Source organism: Ambystoma mexicanum, chromosome 7q, assembly GCF_040938575.1.
Source record: "Ambystoma mexicanum isolate Mex_15411 chromosome 7q, UKY_AmexF1_1, whole genome shotgun sequence".
Taxonomy (NCBI): domain Eukaryota; kingdom Metazoa; phylum Chordata; class Amphibia; order Caudata; family Ambystomatidae; genus Ambystoma; species Ambystoma mexicanum.
In genome coordinates, this window is record NC_090941.1 from 1,157,268,418 (window position 1) to 1,157,288,683 (window position 20,266).

The window sequence follows — 20,266 nt, forward strand, 5'->3', positions numbered from 1 at the left end:
TTCTTCAGAAGAAAAAAAAAAGATTTTCAGAATGCAGTCATTACCGGTAGTTATTGACTGCACTCTACATATTCCGATTGGCTGAGAGGATGCCATTAACGATTTCCATGTGCTAAGGTTATTGCCTATTCTGTCTTTACCCACCAACTGTCTGCTGATCAGATGTTTAATGTAGCTCCATGTACTCAGGCTGATAAGTATATTGAACCCATCTGCCAGCTACACATGTGGAGGGCTAAGTTCTCAGGCTGGCAGAGCGAGAGGACCTTTCAAGTCTCCTTTAGAGAGGGCTTAGAAATACCAACCTGTACTGCTGTGTAGTGTTTATCTTCAGGTTAGAGTGACTCTCGCCATGGCAACGTGGCAGAGCACCCGGGCTGCACTCTGGGAAGGATAGTGGGGTAGTCATACTTAAAAAAAGTTCATTTGAATGAACATTTCAACCACTTTGCACATTTACACAAGTAGGGGTCTGTTCATGTGCATTTCAGTGTGCAAAGCCCAGATCTCGAATGGGCTGTGGGTTGAAATGCACTAAAAACAAACCCGTCCCCTGAGCCTGTTTTACAGGCACAGGGGGGTGGTGGGGGGGCGCAACATGATGGGGTCCTATCTGATCCTTTAATGCATAAGTGTGCCAGCAGAGGTATTAAACACCACTGTCACATTAATCGGTCCTACAACCATTCTGAATAAGACCGGGGATAGATGGGCAATGTTGCCCGAGGGCGGAGGCAATGTGGTTGTACCAAGCTCCATGTTGGCTTTGCTTCTCTCTGCCATTTACCTCTCATCACACTGGTGTGTTGTGACCACAGTCTCCTCATTCCATATTTTCAGCTCTGATAACGAAGGCAATCATGGTTTCATGAAAACACACGGCTCTTTATTGGTTTTGCATGTTTTACACACACTGACTGTTTTCTATAATCATCATTGCAATTTGTTTGTTCATTGAACTTAAACATTCAAAAGGAGTAATGTTCAGGCGATTGGGGCGAGGCCGACGTAGTTGTTAGTTCGGTCAAACACCACGTAGTATTCCCTGATGAAGACGTCGCCCAGGATCCAGAGGTCCACGGGGGTTTGCTGGACGTTGAGGGTGCAGTAGTTCTGTGAGGGGACAGGGACACATGTGTTAGCCTCAGACTTGTGGCGTGACTATTCACTGCATGCTTTGCTCGCTGAGGTATCTCGCGCGGACACACGGAACCTTCTACCTTCAGCAAGGCTTGCACCAAACATTAGATGGAACTCACCCATGTTACATTGCTATATTGTACGCCGTGATACCCAAGGGTTTGGGCGTGTAATTAAATGAAATAAATAAATAAATAACAATATATTGCTATTGCGATAAATCCATGATGTCCGGGCTCCTATCTCAAAGAGCACGGCCAGGTCTCAGGTGGCTGCAGGGTCACACAGAGGTCAGACTTCCAAAAGCTAGACACTGTCATCTTTAGAGCCGGTGCTCAGCATTGGCTCTTTAACCCCTGCTACCGCCGACCCCCTCACACTGTTTCCGCCGCCTGATATCCCGGTGCTAACAGGATATCATGAGTAGAGGTGGAAGGGTAAATCCCCATTCCAGTCCCGTAGGACTCCACAGGGGACACTGAAGAACCGGCTCCGTTGCTAATGGTGTCGGTGCTTCAGTGAAAACTCTGCTGGTAGGGACCTGAACTTGGGAGTTCCATGGCCCCTACAGACAGACTCGTAGTTTATGGTCAGGAAAGGCTGTTGGTACATTGCTACCGGCACCCTCATTTCCAGACTGCCAAACGTGTAATGTGGCCCCTTAAATGTATGTCTTTACTTTATCTGCAGCCACTTTGTTTTTTTAACCTATTGTTACCTTATCGTCCCCTCGCTTTCACTTCTTCTAAATTTCAGTTTGTCATTTCAGGGGAAACCCATTTTACCCCCTTCTTTTAACACTCTAATCCTGCTCCTAGTCCAAACTCTAATCCTATGCTAATACCTTACCCAAGCCCTTATCATAACTCTAATCTTGATCCTAGCCCTAATAACTTATATTTACATAACTACCATATTTCCCCCCATTCCAACCCTGTACCACTCACCCTCTCCTTACCCGCACCCTTAAATATAACCCTAAACCAAACCCTTACCATAACCCCAATCCCATCTCTTACACTGATACCCAACCTAAAGCAATATCTAATCCTTGATCTGTGCCTGACCCTGTGACGATGCAGACATGTTAAAGACAAAAAGTACATGTTTAAAAAAGTGATTGTAGAACAGGCAAGCACATCCACTCAAGTCTGAGGAATAACAAGAAACACAACATGAATCAGTCCTTTACCTGGTTGATGTAGGCACTGGCAGGGACCGGGTACTGAACGCCGTTGATGTTGAAGACCATGTCGGGCAGAGAGCCAACAGAGTTGCAGTTAACCACGTACTGACGTGCAGAGGAAGAAACGAGATTGTGTTACACTCATGAGTGACCACTACAGAGATTTCTGGTGGAAGCAGTCCAGCTATTTTCAATTCTGGGCACTCACTGTAGTTCATATTTACAGCCTATGGCTTAGCTCTGTTCAGACTAGATATTGTATAGAAAGTATGGAGAAAGTGAAAAAGAATATTTAACTGAAAAACATTTTTTGCCCTACAAAAACATTCATGTTTGAAGTACAAGCCACCACACAGCAAGTGCAATTGTCAGTTCCTACTATTACAAAATAGGCAGGACAGTCTTATTTATGACTGTCTTAGTCATGATGGTCTTAGCAATGATGGTCTTAGCAATGATGGTCTTAGCAATGATGGTCTTAGTCATGATGGTCTTAGCAATGACGGTCTTAGTCATGATGGTCTTAGCAATGATGGTCTTAGTCATGATGGTTTTAGCAATGATGGCCTTAGTCATGACGGTCTTAGCAATGATGGCCTTAGTCATGATGGTCTTAGCAATGATGGCCTTAGTCATGATGGTCTTAGCAATGATGGTCTTAATCACGACAGTCTTAGTCATGATGGTTGTAGTAAGCGTATTGTAACAGCATGTGTGCTATAACACTTCAGTACAAAGTGTAACTATTCGCAACTTGACACTGTGGCTTATTCTACTTGTGAATATGTGGGAGTCCTTTAAGCAAGTCATTGGCTTCTACTTGAGCAAATAGCAGAGATCAAGGTGCTCGGGTCCCTTCACAGAGCATGTTAGTGTGTCCGACTGCCATATCTCGCCAAACCATACAAATGCGAGTCAATGACCTAAGGGTTTTCTGATTCATTCAAACTGCAAGAAACAACCACATGGCAGCAAAAGTGTCTTTGGATTTGAGTGACCAATTACAGCAGAATTTAGAAGTAGGGGAGATCCATTCTAAAATGAAAATCCATCTCAGAAGATAACATTTTCCTTGCAAGCTTTCTGAGCTAGAGCTTTGGTGCCTTCTCAGCTTTGGCTCTGTCTCCCAAGGATCTCTTGAAGATATCACTCTTTGGATTCTACTTTGCTGGTCCAGCTAGAATGTAATGCTGTTTCTTATGTTGGTAACAGCTATTTGTGATCTTATTCTCGGTCTCAGCTTCCACCCGGACCTCTCTGCCACGTAGCTCCCGATATATGGCACTACGTGGTCTAGTGCTGAACTCCTCCAAGTTTGAAATAATCTACTTTCCGGCCTCCAAGTCCTTCCTCTCATTCTGTATCCCATCTCGTTTCCACCTGAACTAGTGTTCCCCTCCCGCACCCAAGCACCATACGTTGGGGTCCATTTTGACAGTGACCTTAACTTTTACCACTTTATTACTGCTTCTTCAACACTGGCGACGGTTCATCTGATGAGCATCAGTAAAATCCACTCCCTCCTTACTTACAGAACTACTACAACCCTTGTCCTAAGCCTGCCTAATGGGCCAGACTCCTCTCTCACTCTAGATCTTGTGTACTCGTGTTAAGGCACTCAACTTTACGACCCATGGACAATATATATGGTTCCCCACACTTTTCCTCTTTCGATCATCCTCTGATTGTTTTCAAATCGCTACATTGGCTTGCCTCCCCCTCCCACTTCCCTCACCAATAAATACAAGCCTGAATCAAAAGTCTCAGTGCATGGTATGTGAACATAGAGTGCATAGGTCAGGCCGATATATAATACAAGTACAAATCTCACCTCGCCGTTCGAGTCCTGATAAGCTCCGACAGCATTCTGGATGTTTGCTACCCCAGAGGATGAGCCGGCGATGAGAGACGTGCCAGTGTCTACGATGGCCTGGCAGCCGCCATTGCAGGCGATGACGTTTCCGTTCATGGTGACGCTGAGGTAGGAGACAAAATGAAAACACTTACAGAAAGTTCCTACACATAACGCTTAGGTGAGCGTAAACTATTAGTCTGCCAATCCTGTCCTGGGAATGGCCTCCCTGTTTTTACTTGCTCCAATATCATATGTCCGTTTCATGGTAGCATCCCCCGCATAAGCAGGACACATGTGCCCACCGCCATCTTCTCTGATGGCCTCGCGAGACTGTATCATAGTCACATGCAGAGAATGGGCTATCAATGTGAGACACATGTCTGTCTTCCCTTGAGGATACTGGGGTGTGTGTGTTTGCTCTATAGGTCCTGTGAAGCCAACCTGCATTGCATCTGGCTCCTCTTCCATGTCACAGGATGTGCAACCATGAGGACCATCCACAACCCCCAGCTGCGGACACTCAGACACGAGAAGCAAGGGCCTCCCATTGGCTCCCCCGAGCAGGTGACACTGAGTTCTGGCCTCACATTGGCCTGTCTCTCACAGACATCTGCTGAGGCTGAGGGCTGGGCAAGAGATCCTGGCCTTGCAGAGCTAGGCCTGTCCCTCTTCAATGCACGGGTAGAGGCTCCTCAGGTCTTCTTTGTAATGTTTGAGTTACATCCTGTTGGTAATAGTAATGATACTGTTTTCCAGGAGTCATGTGACCTTGCTGCCTTCACTGTGTACCTTTTGACTACTGTGTATTATGTAATCTTTCATTAACAGATCTATTTTTGGATTGGAACCTCAGGGGATCATATTGCCTTCTCTTTTCCCCTCATCCCAGTTGAATCCTGCGCTGAGACGGTTCTTGGTCGTTGCATGCATGTGGGTGGGGCAGTTGAATCCTGCGCTGAGGCGGTTCTTGGTCATTGCATGCATGTGGGTGGGGTAGTTGAATCCTGCCCTCAGGCGGTTCTTGGTCATTGCATGCATGTGAGTGGGGCAGTTGGATCCTGCACTGAGGCGGTTCTTGGTCATTGCATGCATGTGGGTGGGGCAGTTGGATCCTGCCCTCAGGCGGTTCTTGGCCATTGCATGCATGTGGGTGGGGCAGTTGAATCCTGTGCTGAGGCGGTTCTTGGTCATTGCATGCATGTGAGTGGGGCAGTTGGATCCTGACCTCAGGCGGTTCTTGGTCATTGCATGCATGTGGGTGGGGCAGTTGGATCCTGACCTCAGGCGGTTCTTGGTCATTGCATGCATGTGGGTGGGGCAGTTGGATCCTGCGCTGAGGCGGTTCTTGGTCATTGCATGCATGTGGGTGGGGCAGTTGGATCCTGCGCTGAGGCGGTTCTTGGTCATTGCATGCATGTGGGTGGGGCAGTTGGATCCTGACCTCAGGCGGTTCTTGGTCATTGCATGCATGTGGGTGGGGCAGTTGGATCCTGACCGGGGCAGTTGGATCCTGACCTCAGGCGGTTCTTGGTCATTGCATGCATGTGGGTGGGGCAGTTGGATCCTGCCCTCAGGCGGTTCTTGGTCATTGCATGCATGTGGGTGGGGCAGTTGGATCCTGCGCTGGGGCGGTTCTTGGTCATTGCATGCATGTGAGTGGGGCAGTTGGATCCTGACCTCAGGCAGTTCTTGGTCATTGCATACATGTGGGTGGGGCAGTTGGATCCTGACCTCAGGCGGTTCTTGGTCATTGCATGCATGTGGGTGGGGCAGTTGGATCCTGCGCTGGGGCGGTTCTTGGTCATTGCATGCATGTGAGTGGGGCAGTTGGATCCTGACCTCAGGCAGTTCTTGGTCATTGCATACATGTGGGTGGGGCAGTTGGAACCTGACCTCAGGCGGTTCTTGGTCATTGCATGCATGTGGGTGGGGCAGTTGAATCCTGCGCTGAGGCGGTTCTTGGTCATTGCATGCATGTGGGTGGGGCAGTTGAATCCTGCGCTGAGGCGGTTCTTGGTCATTGCATGCATGTGAGTGGGGCAGTTGGATCCTGACCTCAGGCAGTTCTTGGTCATTGCATACATGTGAGTGGGGCAGTTGGATCCTGACCTCAGGCAGTTCTTGGTCATCGCATACATGTGGGTGGGGCAGTTGGATCCTGACCTCAGGCGGTTCTTGGTCATTGCATGCATGTGGGTGGGGCAATTGAATCCTGCGCTGAGGCGGTTCTTGGTCATTGCATGCATGTGGGTGGGGCGGTTGGATCCTGACCTCAGGCGGTTCTTGGTCATTGCATGCATGTGGGTGGGGCGGTTGGATCCTGACCTCAGGCGGTTCTTGGTCATTGCATGCATGTGGGTGGGGCAGTTGGATCCTGCCCTCAGGCGGTTCTTGGTCATTGCATGCATGTGGGTGGGGCAGTTGGATCCTGCGCTCAGGCGGTTCTTGGTCATTGCATGCATGTGGGTGGGGCAGATGGATCCTGACCTCAGGCGGTTCTTGGTCATTGCATGCATGTGAGTGGGGCAGTTGGATCCTGACCTCAGGCAGTTCTTGGTCATTGCATACATGTGGGTGGGGCAGTTGGATCCTGCCCTCAGGCGGTTCTTGGTCATTGCATGCATGTGGGTGGGGCAGTTGGATCCTGCGCTGGGGCGGTTCTTGGTCATTGCATGCATGTGGGTGGGGCAGTTGAATCCTGCGCTGAGGCGGTTCTTGGTCATTGCATGCATGTGGGTGGGGCAGTTGGATCCTGCGCTGGGGCAGTTCTTGGTCATTGCATACAAGTGGGTGGGGCAGTTGGATCCTGCCCTCATGCGGTTCTTGGTCATTGCATGCATGTGAGTGGGGCAGTTGGATCCTGACCTCAGGCAGTTCTTGGTCATTGCATACATGTGGGTGGGGCAGTTGGATCCTGCCCTCAGGCGGTTCTTGGTCATTGCATGCATGTGGGTGGGGCAGTTGGATCCTGCGCTGGGGCGGTTCTTGGTCATTGCATGCATGTGGGTGGGGCAGTTGAATCCTGCGCTGAGGCGGTTCTTGGTCATTGCATGCATGTGAGTGGGGCAGTTGGATCCTGACCTCAGGCAGTTCTTGGTCATTGCATACATGTGTCTCGGGCAGTGTAGATCTATCGGCAGGTTGTGCTTATTAAATACGTCTGAATTTCTCTTTAGTTTTAAATGGTTAAGGCCTTCCCGCCTGGAGACAGATGGACCAGACTGGGCAATTTTCGGGGTTGCACGTGGGGTGGGGGTGTTTGCCTTGCAGGGAGCAGCTGGAGCCCCTCATTGTGATCACCGGATGTGGTCCTGGATGCTGCTTGGGCTTCACCATCCAGCTCATAGTCACCTCAAGCTTTGTGTGAGTGATGATGTGGGATGTGGTCCTGGATGCTGCTTGGGCTTCACCATCCAGCTCATAGTCACCTCAAGCTTTGTGTGAGTGATGACGTGGGATGTGGTCCTGGATGCTGCTTGGGCTTCACCATCCAGTTCATAGTCACCTCAAGCTTTGTGTGAGTGATGACGTGGGAGCTTCTTTTAGGATAGGTGACTCCCACACTCTCTTTGCCTATGCACGTGCTTCCCTTTTGTTTATCTGCTTTTGGATCTGTTCTGTGTTTTCCCTAGTCCATATTGGCTTCTTGCTACGTGGTCAGAGTTGTGAGGAAATTATTGGTAAATATGTATACGGTGCAAAGACCTGCATTATTCACTGACCCCTTTGATGGGCCTCGCAAAGGGATACCGGGCACCGTTAAGGACATCAGTGCCGGTAATCCCATTGTGCCCTATACCGAGGTCCCTTAGCGGGTCCCTTCCTTAATGCCTGGTTTTACCAGGCGTTATGGACGGGGCCCGTTAAGGGACTTGAGAACTAATAACGGTACCACAGTTATGCTCAAATGGGAATGGGGAATGGCTTTTTCGATGAGGACTTACCGGTCCCGCAAAGTTCGGAATAGACCGGTAAGTCCCCATTGAACAAGGGCGGACTCGGTACCAGTATTGGAGGTAGTCATGGCGTTAATAGCGCCATGACTACCTCCAACCTCGTAATGAGGCCCGATGACTCCTTTGCCTATACCCGGGAACTCTCCATACTGTCCTTCACCTACCCTCTGCTGGTCTATTGCTTTACAACTGGGATATCACCTGTGTGCTCTATAGAAGGTCACAGGACAAGAAGTCCAAGGTATGGGAGTTGTGTCAAGGGTTGTTTTTTAGGAGCTTGTTGAAGGGTCAGCCAACTTCCTAACTCTTGGACTTGACCAGATGTGTAAGCATTGCGATAAAGAATAGCGTGGCTAGATGTGCGGACGATAGCCTGAGAATGCCTTGGCATTCCGGGATATCTACATTTCCAATTTCTCAGGGAACACCCTGGAGACGGCGCTGTACTGGCCCAAGGTAACCAGGGGAATCAAGGCTGGACATCTACATCTGTCATTGTTTTATGTCGCTTTAGTTGTTAGCCTCATAGGTACATACACATACATAGACCCAACATACGTATAGGAACACACATTGACAGGGTAGTGCCTACGTATGCGCATAGCGTTAACTGCATGTGTATGCCCCCATATAAGGGTACAATGCAACGGTATCCATAATAGTTTGCCATAGGCACTGCTAGAATGGTACACATGTACATTAAAGGGGAATACAGATATAATTAAGTCAATTTAAGAAATTAGGTGTAGCCTTTAAATACTGAAGAGTTATGGCGTTGATGTTGGGAAGCAAGTGTGTGACACCATGTGAGGAGGGCACGCAGATGGTGCTCCTCCGGAAACAATGGCCACACTGGAAAACTCAGACAATTCTGCATATTTTTGACTTTGTTGTGTTTATTATCTTTAGGTTTTCAGCAAATTTTGATTCTGCTAAATGTCCTTAAGCTTAAAAAATGTAATATGAAGGATTTCAGATCTAAAGATTTTCTACAAATACCTTGAATGGATCTACACATTCTGCCATCCTGTACGTCACGCCAGAGGTTGGAACCCATGGTGGGGTATGTAGACCACTGAATAATGAAATCCAGTTGGGTTTTAAGGATGGCCAATGAATGGGCAGTCTACACCACTGGAGGCCATCACCTAGTCTCTCATGCACGTTACGTGTGGATCTCCTGGAGGTCTGACTGGATTCCATCACACAGGGGATTGAAGAATGAGGATAGAGCTCTGACTAACCAGAGCTGGGCACCTCTTAGGGAAGATTACAAACCACGCTCTGGCCTCATCAAACACCACAATGCACCCCCTCCGCGCCCAGGTCAAGTGAAAACAGCATCAAAGCAGAAGAGGGGGCCAGTCTAACCTTAGGCCCGTGGATCACAATCTTATTCCAGGGCCCAGCCTAGAAAGCGGTGTGGCTATGCTCCTGGAGAATGGCAATACCCGGTTGGGCCAAATGTCTGTGGCTAGATTCTGGCTACCTCAGGAGTGTTTCTGTATAATTTACTTTCCTGGTGGTTACACAAGTCTAGTGTTACCAGCTCTTGAAGTCCTTGGCCAAGCACTTGGAAAGCACCCTAATGCACTGCAATGGATTCCTGGTGTACACAACAATATGAATGCACTCCTATTATAAGGAATAGTATGGAAACGTGCTGATAAAGAACACACTCTCTGCTGATACTTAAAATCTTGCGGTCAACCTTATGCGATGGTGTATTGTGCAAGGTCTTGGCTATGATTGCAGTAGATTTAGAAGTGCAGCTGAATGTCTTCCTGTGTGAAGGTCATGTGATTCACCATCTTGCATTGGGGTTAGTCTCATCTGGGTCTATGGATTTGGTGCTGAGTGTACCTCTGTACACCACAGATAACACTTGGTTTAGGGTTGCTGAGGTAATGGCGTGCCTTACAGCTTTACAGATAAATTGGCTGAACTTATTCAACCTTTGCTCTTTACACATGCACTCTACCAAGAACGTGTTTGCTTCATCCAGTTGCACAATCCCAGCTCTAACATTTCCTGTCTCAGATCAGGGGTTTGTCCCCCAAGACTTCCTATTGTGCAGAGCTTGGCGTCTATGGGGTGTCTATCAACAAATGCGTATGCTAGGATTTTTTAAATTTAATATTAAAGTAATGGCGTCCATTCCTGATTTTCTTCCTTTATTGTTTGTGATACTGGCATCTGATTTGGGAAGGCATGTGCACTACACAAACTTCTAAACATATGTCCCAGTAATCCAATAAAATGGATGACATGGTGGGTATCTTGCTATTTGTACTAGAAAATACATTTAGGCAAAACCCTTGCTCAGGGATTCTAAAGTTTCTGTTGACATATTTTTAAAGCTGCAGAAATGTAAATAAGACATGCACTGTCCATTTGTGAAGGGAGCTTTGGGCCTGCATATAATGAGGTCACATATCTTGCATAGTGATCCATTTCCAGCTCTATGCCCCCAGAAAGAGGTACCTGTCCACGGTGATCTGCCAGTAGCCCTGGGAGGAGAGAGGGATCCAGTTCATAGCGCCGGAGTAGTAAGAAGTTTCATATCCTCCAAAGATCACCACGCTCCCGCTGGCTCCGTTCCTGCAGAGACGAAGAAGAGGGAGGGACTTGACTTCTGAACCATGAACATAGAGAAGTTCTTAGAGGTGTTTGACAGGGGAACGCTGCACTGTGGGATTCATCAGAGAGTCAACAACGGGCAACATCAAGCATTAACAACAGTTACATAGACTACAGAGAGGCAAATAAGGCTGGAGGTAATGCCGACACATTGGCAAAAGGGCATTACCTGATCTGTACACATGCATTGCCCATGCATATGAAGTAATAAACTTGTGTGCGTCCGCATTCACTCTTACAGAAGTGTGCGGGTGCAGCCAAACACAATGTGCACAAAATTACGTTGATATTGGTGATATTTAAAATTGATCTCCCAGGCTGTATGAACACCATCTTGTATATGCATAGATGGCACACCAGGCCCTGACTTACGCGCTCAGGTAGACGGAGAAGAGATCCTGCGAGAGCAGACCCTGGCTCCACATGTTATCAAAGACAGGGGTGGCTCCGTCGGAAGCAATGCTCGGATATGCCACGCCCAGGATGCCGTCAAACGGCATTTGGGAAAAGAAGTCGGCTTCAGTGTAGGCCAGACCGAAGACTTGGTTTGTAACTGTGAGGCCTCCAACCTGTGAATGGAAGTACGATAATGGTATTAACCAGTAATCAACACTGGAGTTAGCAGAAGACGACGACTCAATGTCAAGGCCTGTAGCGCCTACCTGGACGGTGTCGTATCCCAGGACTCCAGTCATGCTTCCTGTGCCATACCCAATTGACAGGCTTTGGCTGGTGGCCTGGAACGTGGAGGAGCTGGAAGGGTTAAACTCGTTGTGATTTGCTGCGGATAGAAAATGTTGCTTTTTAGTGCCTGTCACTCATTAACATTAGTTACAATGGTCCTTGCTATTTTTGGGCCATCCCAGTGAGCCGGTGGCCCCTATGATCCTGTTTAATTTTGCTTATTGGATCTTATTTGAGGTCACAGGAGAAGCTCCTAGATCACTTCAAAATACACTTTAATAAACAATGCAATGCAGCATACTGTACCCCCAAATGGATTCCCAGGCATCTTAACCTGATTCAACATTGCAAAGATCCTAGCGACAACACGATGGACATTACCTGACACCCGCCAATCAAATTGTCATTCATGGAGCAATGACATGAGGCAACAATAGCCCCTCCCTCCCACAAACACCCCACTGCTTTGCCATGTTGCAAGTAAATGGAATATTGCGCAACTCAATGTTACTCAGTGTAGCAACCTCAGAATATTACACAACTCAATGTTACTCGGATTAGCCACCTCAGAATATTACACAACTCAATGTTACTCAGTTTCGCAGTTTTGCGACATTGTGATATTACATGACTCAATGTTACTCAGTTTAGCGAACTCAGAATATTACACAACTCAATGTTACTCAGTTTAGTGACCACAGAATATTATACAACTCAATGTTACGCAGTTTACTGACCTCAGAATATTACACTACTCAATGTTACTCAGTTAGCAATCTCAGAATATTACCAGAAATGACATCTGGAATAATCACACTTTTACAAGTCTGCTTATGAAGAAACAAAAAGCCTTCAGAGGAGACATGTTTAAATTACAAGAACCAAATAAAAGAAAATAGTCAAACTAACCTCTTAACTATAATGAACAAAAATCTACTAAAGAAAGCCAGTGCCTTTTTTTCTCCAAATTAAACGATTTTGTTTTTTTTGTTGCAAACACAGAGGCAACAAACATTGGAAAATAACAGACCAAGGAAGATACCATCATGTTGGACCAATTCATAGAAAATAATGGAACAACTATTTGCAACATCACTTGCAAGGTGTGCTTCTGGGAACCATCTCAAAGGAAACACCCCTAGGGTCCAGACACACCAGTTCCTGTTTGGGCACATTCCATAGCTCTGGCAAAGCCACCACCGTTGGGTTGCAATTATGGCCACATGAGCGATTGTAATCGATGTCGCATCCCCAGGGAATCCTTCTAATAGCTACCCAAAAAATCGAAAATGCTGGTCCTCTGACTTTCTACCACTCAAATCAAAGAGCACAAACTAGGCTTCGTTCCATTGGCAGACTAAGGAAAGATGTCTTCTCGTGATAGGAGGGAAGGAAGCGGTGATCCGCCATGCATTGCCTTAGGAAATTTAATGCACATTAGAGCCTCCAGTGACAGGAGGGAAGGAAGCAGTGATCCGCCAATCATTGCCTAGAGCCTCTAGTGACATGAGGGAAGGAAGCGGTGATCCACCGTGCATTGCATTAGGAAATTGAATGCACATTAGAGCCTACAGTGACAGGAGGGAGGGAAGCGGTGATCCGCCATGCATTGCCTTAGGAAATTTAATGCACATTAGAGCCTCCAGTGACAGGAGGGAGGGAAGCGGTGATCCGCCATGCATTGCCTTAGGAAATTTAATGCACATTAGAGCCTCCAGTGACAGGAGGGAAGCAAGCGGTGATCCGCCATGCATTGCATTAGGACTTTGAATGCACATTAGAGCCTCTAGTGACAGGAGGGAAGGAAGCAGTGATCCGCCATGCTTTGCATTAGGAAATTGAATGCACATTAGAGCCTCCAGTGACAGGAGGGAAGCAAGCGGTGATCCGCCATGCCTTGCATTAGGACATTTAATGTACATTAGAGCCTCCAGTGACAGGAGGGAAGGAAGCGGTGATCCGCCGTGCATTGCCTTAGGACATTTAATGCACATTAGAGCCTCCAGTGACAGGAGGGAAGGAAGCGGTGATCCGCCATGCATTGCCTTAGGAAATTTAATGCACATTAGAGCCTCCAGTGACAGGAGGGAAGGAAGCGGTGATCCGCCGTGCATTGCATTAGGAAATTGAATGCACATTAGAGCAACCTTACAAGAAAGACAACTGATCCAAAAGTGGAAAATGGACAGGAAAGAAGTGGTCCCAGCAAGGTTGTTGCACGTTTTATTGATTATTGATATTATAGTTATTGATCCATTGGAGATACTTACAGCAGGCACTACTGGTGCAGGAGGTAGATGGGACCCAGAGGTTGGCTGAACCGCTGTCAAAGATGACATTGAAGTTCTGGGGCGGTGTCCCGATGGAGATAGTTCCATAATAGGTTGTCTGTCAGAATGCAAAAAAACAGTATGCAATGAGTTCTCATTCCAGCAAAAAGAACTGTGTTATGATATGATATGATATTTTATTTGTATCGTGCTCGTACATAAGTGATTTAGAGCGCAACAAGGCAAGGGAGGGGAACAGGCGAGAACAACAACAATGATCTTACTAGGCCCTGTGACATTGAGAATGTGCAAGTGCATGGGAGAGAGAAAGGGGAACAAGTGCATGGAAGGGGGAGAGTGCAAAGTGCAGAGCAGAGGAGAACAGATACATAATAAATACAAATAGATAGAAAATTGAGTCAATAAACTGTGCTAGTGCAGCCAGCAAGTTTCAAGAGCTGTGTTTACGGCAGCAGACTGGGTAAGACTGATAAGGGCAGAAAGAGAAAAAAAAAGTGTGGGGGGTGGTGGGGGACTGTATGGGTACAGATACAGTCACCAGTGCAAGGGGTGGCCAGGAGGCAGTGCACGAGGGCTGCAGGGTTATGAGGTATCTGTGCCCAGGGGACAGAGGGTGGCCAGGTGCGCAGTGCCAAGAGAGAGCAGATCTGCAGGGCAGAGGGGGTGCAAAGGCAGAAGCAAACAGGAAGGTCTTGAGGTGCTTCCGGAACTGGAGATGGTTCTCCTCAAGTTTCAGAGTGGCAGGGAGGCTGTTCCAGAGGGAGGCCCCAGCCGAGGACTGAGATCTACCCTCAGCTCGTTTCTTTGAAAAACGACTGACCAGGAGTTAGTTAGAGGTAGAGGAGCGAAGAGCTCGAGAGGGGATTTATTTGCGGAGGGATAGCTGAAGGTATTTTGGACCCAGGCCCCAGAAAGCCTTGTGGACAATGCAGAGGGTTTTGATTGTAATCCTTGCATCCACTGGGAGCCAATGGAGAGATTTCAGAGCTGGAGAGATACGATCCCAGGGCTTGAGGACAAGGACAAGTCTGGCAGTCCTGTTCTGGATTAGTTGTAAAGGGCGGAGAGTAGAGGCAGGTAGATTTAGAAAGAGGCTGTTACAATAGTCCAACCTAGAAAGAACCAGAGCTTGGGAGACAGTGAGTTACTGGGGGAAGGAGAGGAAAGGCAGAGTACCTCTGAGGAGGTGCAGTAGGAAGTTTGACTTTTTAGTGACCTCAGAGATGTGGGCGAGAAGGAAAATGTGGAGTCAAAGATGACCCCAAGGTTCTTAGCCTTGCAGGTGGAGGTAGGAGGATGGCCAAGGGAGGCTGGCCAGAGAGTGAGGGGAAAGGATGGTGAAGGTGTGCCGATGAGGAGGATCTCCATCTTGCTGACATTCAGACAAAGATCATTGGCGGCACACCAATCATAAATGGCAGTTAGGCAATCAGAGATCAGAGAGGGAGAGGAGGTGGCTGAGGGCAGCCCGAAAATGAGTTGAGTGTCATCAGCATAGCACTGGAAATCTGAGCAGAAAATGGCAATGCAGTGTGCTAGAGTTGCCATGTACTGGTTGAAAAGACAGGGTGAGAGGTTAGACCCGTGGGGAACACTACAGGTAGAGAGGAAGATAGAAGAAAGGAAGGAACCCAGTTGGACCTGGGAGGGTCAATCAGAGAAGAAAGAGGTCAGCCAGGCTAGAGCCTGATCAGTTATACCCAGAGACGGTTGAGGATGGTATGGTTGACCGTGTCGAAGGCAGAAGAGAGATCAAGAAGGATGAGGACAGAGGGAATGTTAGAGTCATGTTTGGAGAGCAGATCTTCACGGATGTTCAGGAGAGCAGTCTCTGTGCTTCTGGCTGCTCTTGAGCCAGACTGGTGGTCATGTTCTACTCTCTGCACCAAGTGAAAGAGCTCATGAGTAGTGGGTAGAGGCAGTGACATGGAATGATCTTGGCTAAAAGTTGACGATATCAATTTCCAGATAACCAACACAATATCAACACATTATTGGAACAGAAAGGTACGATATTGTTTTATGGGTGCATCAGAAGGAGTTAAATCAGTCCCCTGATTGAAACTGTTCCTAATTAAGAAAGAACCACATGTATATTCTTGAGTTAAGGCATGTGTATGCATCAATCATATTGAAAGCAGCCCCATAGAGTGCACTAAGTGCATTTTGCCCTAGCGGTGGTAATGGTGATAACGACTCACCAGCAGGCTGTCCCGGCAGGTACTGGCACTGCCCAGCCTGTGTTAAGCTGGGTTGCGGCCATTAATGGCAAGGATGGTAGATATGCTTGTCTCAATGTGACCTGTCAATCAGTTTGTGGGGCATGGCTTCGCCTTGGATTGATCTAAGCAAGGACGGTTAATACTCTGCTCTAAGGTGATAGTAGTAATTACTTCTGGCACCATCACAAGCTATTGTTCAGAAATCATGATATGCGGCAGAGGTTAAATCACAAGTACCATAGTGCCGCTTTGTGAGGAACGAGGAACTACCTGGGGAAATGTCCGGCAATTTCTCTCCCATGCTCACATAATGCCCCAATCTGTCGACATATTAAAAAATTGCCCTCAATACTATCCCTGCTCTTTTGAACATGAGTTTTCAGACTGGTATCTTCACGGAAATGTTGCGACATACATGGCGCACTGGCACAATTGTGCTAGCATAAACTTATACTCGTGGCCCAATTAACAGCTGTGCCCTTTCAATGAGCAAAGCGCTCAAGTGGGATTGTTTAGTAAAATGATATGGTGGAGGTTGTCCATTATAAACAAAGAATCTGCGTGGCTCAAGGGCAGGAGGCCACAGTGACTACCAAGCTTTAGGAGTAATGTATGACTATGCTGCCTATGCGCCGGTGTGATTACTTGCTTTGTGAATCCAAGATGGACAACATGATCGTTGTGTGCTCTGCTCAGCACAAGCATAAACAACACGATAAAAAAGAAACTAAATGATCACAGGAAGCTCTTGTTGAGGGTCACAAAGGGTTTGGGGGGGATGTGGCATGCGTCGAGAGAATGACTCACGTCCATGTAGTTGGTCATCGGCTCGGTGGCCACCTGTGCCGCCAGTCTTGGGAAGTATTTGGAGGCCAGATTCACTTGGTGAGTCTTCAGAAAATCCTTCAGCTTCCCATCTTCCCTGAGGCGATCCCGGAGGGATTTCCCTTTGTGCAGAGGAACCCTAAAAGGAAGGGGCATTGGGTACAAGTTGGGTGAAGTAGAACGAGAATAAAGCATTCAGAACCTTAATGTATAGCCTTTCTTCTAAGAAGCGCTTAGTGATGTCAGGCAGCAGTCATAATATTCACAAGTTACAGTAAGACAGATCATAATATTGCATGGAAGGTAGCTACACATCAGATGGGAGTCATGGGCAACTATGTGCGGCGAACATGACGTAGACGCGCAGCTGCGGAGGAGTATGCCAACATAGACAGTAACTGTGATGAGTAATCTTCTTTATAACTGTGCTGAATGAGTGCCTGGTTTATCCCTCAAACAGGTTATAAGGTGGAGCACAAGGGGCAGAGTGGAACCTGATGATGCATAATGATCGAAGACTGAGAAAAGGGATCCAGCACCGTGTGCCGCACTATGCCGGCACGACCGGATGAGTCTGCTCGCTGTGAGATCACTTATACATCAGTGCCTTACCTTCCTTCTGTGTTGTTTTTCTTGCTGGGCTGTTGTGCTAATACAGTTTCACCTAAATATATTGTGGTCTTAATGTCATTATATCCATGATCTATTTCATGATATAATTCTATTACGTGTCTATAGTGGACCGCAGTACAGCTGGTTTAGGACAACATGAACAGGCGAGAGAGTTGAAAGGCAGACAGTTACCATGGTTACACTGTGATGAGTTGCCGATAGTCACCCCAGGAGTGGTGAGTAGTAGCCTGAGAATCTGTAACGTCAAGGTGTGATGAAATAGCCCGGCTTTTAGCCCTTTCCAGAACAGGATGCCGGAGGGTCCAGATTCCTACTGGGATGGAATTCCAGAGGACTGGAGCATAGCAGGAGAGTCACTGTGCCCTAAGTATCTCCTTATGTAACATGTTATCTTGAAACCCAAAACCCTTTGCCTATGTGGGGCCCCATTAGAGATCATGGCATGGGTGCACGAGCTAACCACGCTTCTGCATAGAGACTGGGCAGTGCCCTCACTGGTCCCAAATAGAATATAACACCAGGAAATCTCTCCTAAATCATGAGCATAATCCTACAAAGCCTTTCACAGCAGTGCACTGCGAGCTTCATGCAGCTCGGCTGGAGCAAAATGCCCTGAACATCAGCAGCTGCTGTAATCCCCAGAACTCCAAGTGACAGGGATGTGCACGCCAGAAGAGAGTTCTTGGGGCATAAGAGTAGCTTATTAATATAGGGCATAAATAATATACCTGTTGCAATTATGTTTACTGTCATTATGCATGTTTTAATTTTTGTACTATTCCATATTTTGCAGTAAAAAACACGGTGCCTGAGAAACTCAATAACAAAACTGTTTCTTAATAATTACAGCACAGATCGTGGGAAGTAGAAAGAGCCAATGGAGTGATCTATTCCAAGGAGGTGCCCGTTCACTCCACTCCACTACAGTCAGCTTAACATTCTAGCTCCACGGACACGCACGACGCCACTCTGGCTACTAATGCCTCTATGCTCTCCACACAAAGCTCCTAGAAACCAACCTGCAGGCAGAGCTCAGGGGGTGTAGAGCATGCATGCATCCAACACAACAGCCAAGCTATCTTGCATTTCCCAGATCTGCGAGCATGTACATGAGAGAAGCACACGATCCATCCCCCAGTGGCATAGCATGGCATGTCCAGGTAGCCTGCAGCTCGATATATGACCCCCAGGACTTCATGTCATTCATGGGGGCCATGGACCCTCTGCGTGCCTCTCACAGACCCCCCTGGGAACGCCGCGGGTCCGGTGAATACTCACTTGACCAGGCACTCGGAGAGGGCCACCAGCCCTAGAAGGAACAGCCACTTCATGGTTCTCTCTTCTGCTTCAGTGCCAAGGAAAGGACTGGGCTCTGGACTGCAGATATGGAGGCCCTTGTGGAGGGGGCCCTTATATACACTGCTGCTCTGTCCACCAGACAACCTTCACAGGCCGATAAGCAGCGGGAACATATCATTGGGGACTGATATGGCATTGCACGCGCTGATAAGAGTGTTTTCCTCGACATGTAATCTTAGTGTAATTCTATTATCTTTCCTAATGCACGCGCACTCCACTGCTGGCGTTCAGAAGATGGACTTACATTGGGTTCCATGAATACTCACTGTTGTGTAGCCAGCACAGCCTTCGTGCATATTTTCCTATCATATAGTCAAACCCAAGACTGTGTTGGTGACCTTCCAAGTGCTTAGTCTCAGACACACATTGCCTACCCCCTGGGCCCTGAATCACTACCTGCACATGGTGTGTCCACATGAGTCGACTCACCCTGGCCCTTTTCACGCTACAGAGTTGGGCATGACTTAGATGCACGCAACACAAACCCTAAAATGTGACTTAATTCTTTTGGGTAGCACTCTCAAACAGAATGGTCAGTAAGCAGATGTTCTGCAATGCTATTTGGTCAAAGAGTTTTGCATTTGGACAGACTCTTAGCTCATTGCTTTCTGCAAATGAAATGTGAGTGAATGTTTGGGTTCGTGGGACTAGACGCAGCGGAGCAGATGCTGATGTTTCATCATTGAGTGAATCTGGCCTGCGTGCACTTGTGCTTTGCTTGTGGTGTCCGGGTTTTGCTGGATATTTGTGTTCAGAAGGACAAGACCTCTTACCCATGTCTGGGATATTGTACACATATGGTGGTGTGCCAAGGGCCAGTCAAATTCATGGATCAAATGTGTGCTTGCTTTGGGTGATGCATTTTGTATCACGTTAGGAAGGCAGATGGAGGGAGCTAATGCAGAGTTGTGTCTGATACAGTAAGAGGCTGAGCGTTTGATGCCGGGCACATGTTAGATTTATTTACCCTGCATAATTTGTCATGGGTGGGGGAGATGTAGGTCACACATTAGAATTATATACCTTGCATAATTTGCCATTGGTGGTGGAGACTGGGTTGCCTACCACAACTGCCCCCTCTTGATCACAGACATCTCCCCCATTCCTTGGTCTGACCATCATTCCATTAATTTCGACCTTAACATCACCAAGTGGTCACCCAAGCAAGAGACTCCCCTGCCCTCGGCAGTCGATAGGAGCTCCCGGAAGCTCACAAAGGAAAAGCTCACCCCCTACCTCCTGGTGCCTGCCCTCCAGCCCCTTTCTCCAGTGACCCTGAAACTCTTGCTAGTACCTGCAAGACCCTCATCACCCAAGCAGTCGATGCCATCAGCTCACTCACCCTAAGGAAAGCCAAGCGCACCAAGCACTCAAATGCCTGGTGCTCCCTGAAGCTTCTGGAGATATGCACTAGGAAAAGGGCAGCACGCTTCTCCTGGAAAGCTAACCCTTTTGATTCCTCGAAAGTAACTGTT

The 20,266-nt window shown here is 47.7% G+C and overlaps 1 protein-coding gene across 1 annotated transcript; it reads right to left on the minus strand.

Annotated features, from left to right (window-relative positions):
• Nucleotides 1–864: 864 nt before the first annotated feature.
• On the minus strand, nt 865–18,795 carry LOC138528292 (pepsin A-like). Its single transcript, XM_069639755.1, has 9 exons — nt 18,711–18,795; nt 16,782–16,938; nt 13,732–13,849; nt 11,440–11,558; nt 11,150–11,346; nt 10,622–10,738; nt 4,158–4,302; nt 2,333–2,431; nt 865–1,113 (listed from the first exon to the last, which is right to left on the minus strand). Exons 1-9 carry the CDS (start codon nt 18,761–18,763, stop codon nt 985–987), a joined length of 1,134 nt encoding a protein of 377 aa, XP_069495856.1. The 5' UTR covers nt 18,764–18,795; the 3' UTR covers nt 865–984.
• Between the last annotated feature and the right edge of the window lie 1,471 nt (nt 18,796–20,266).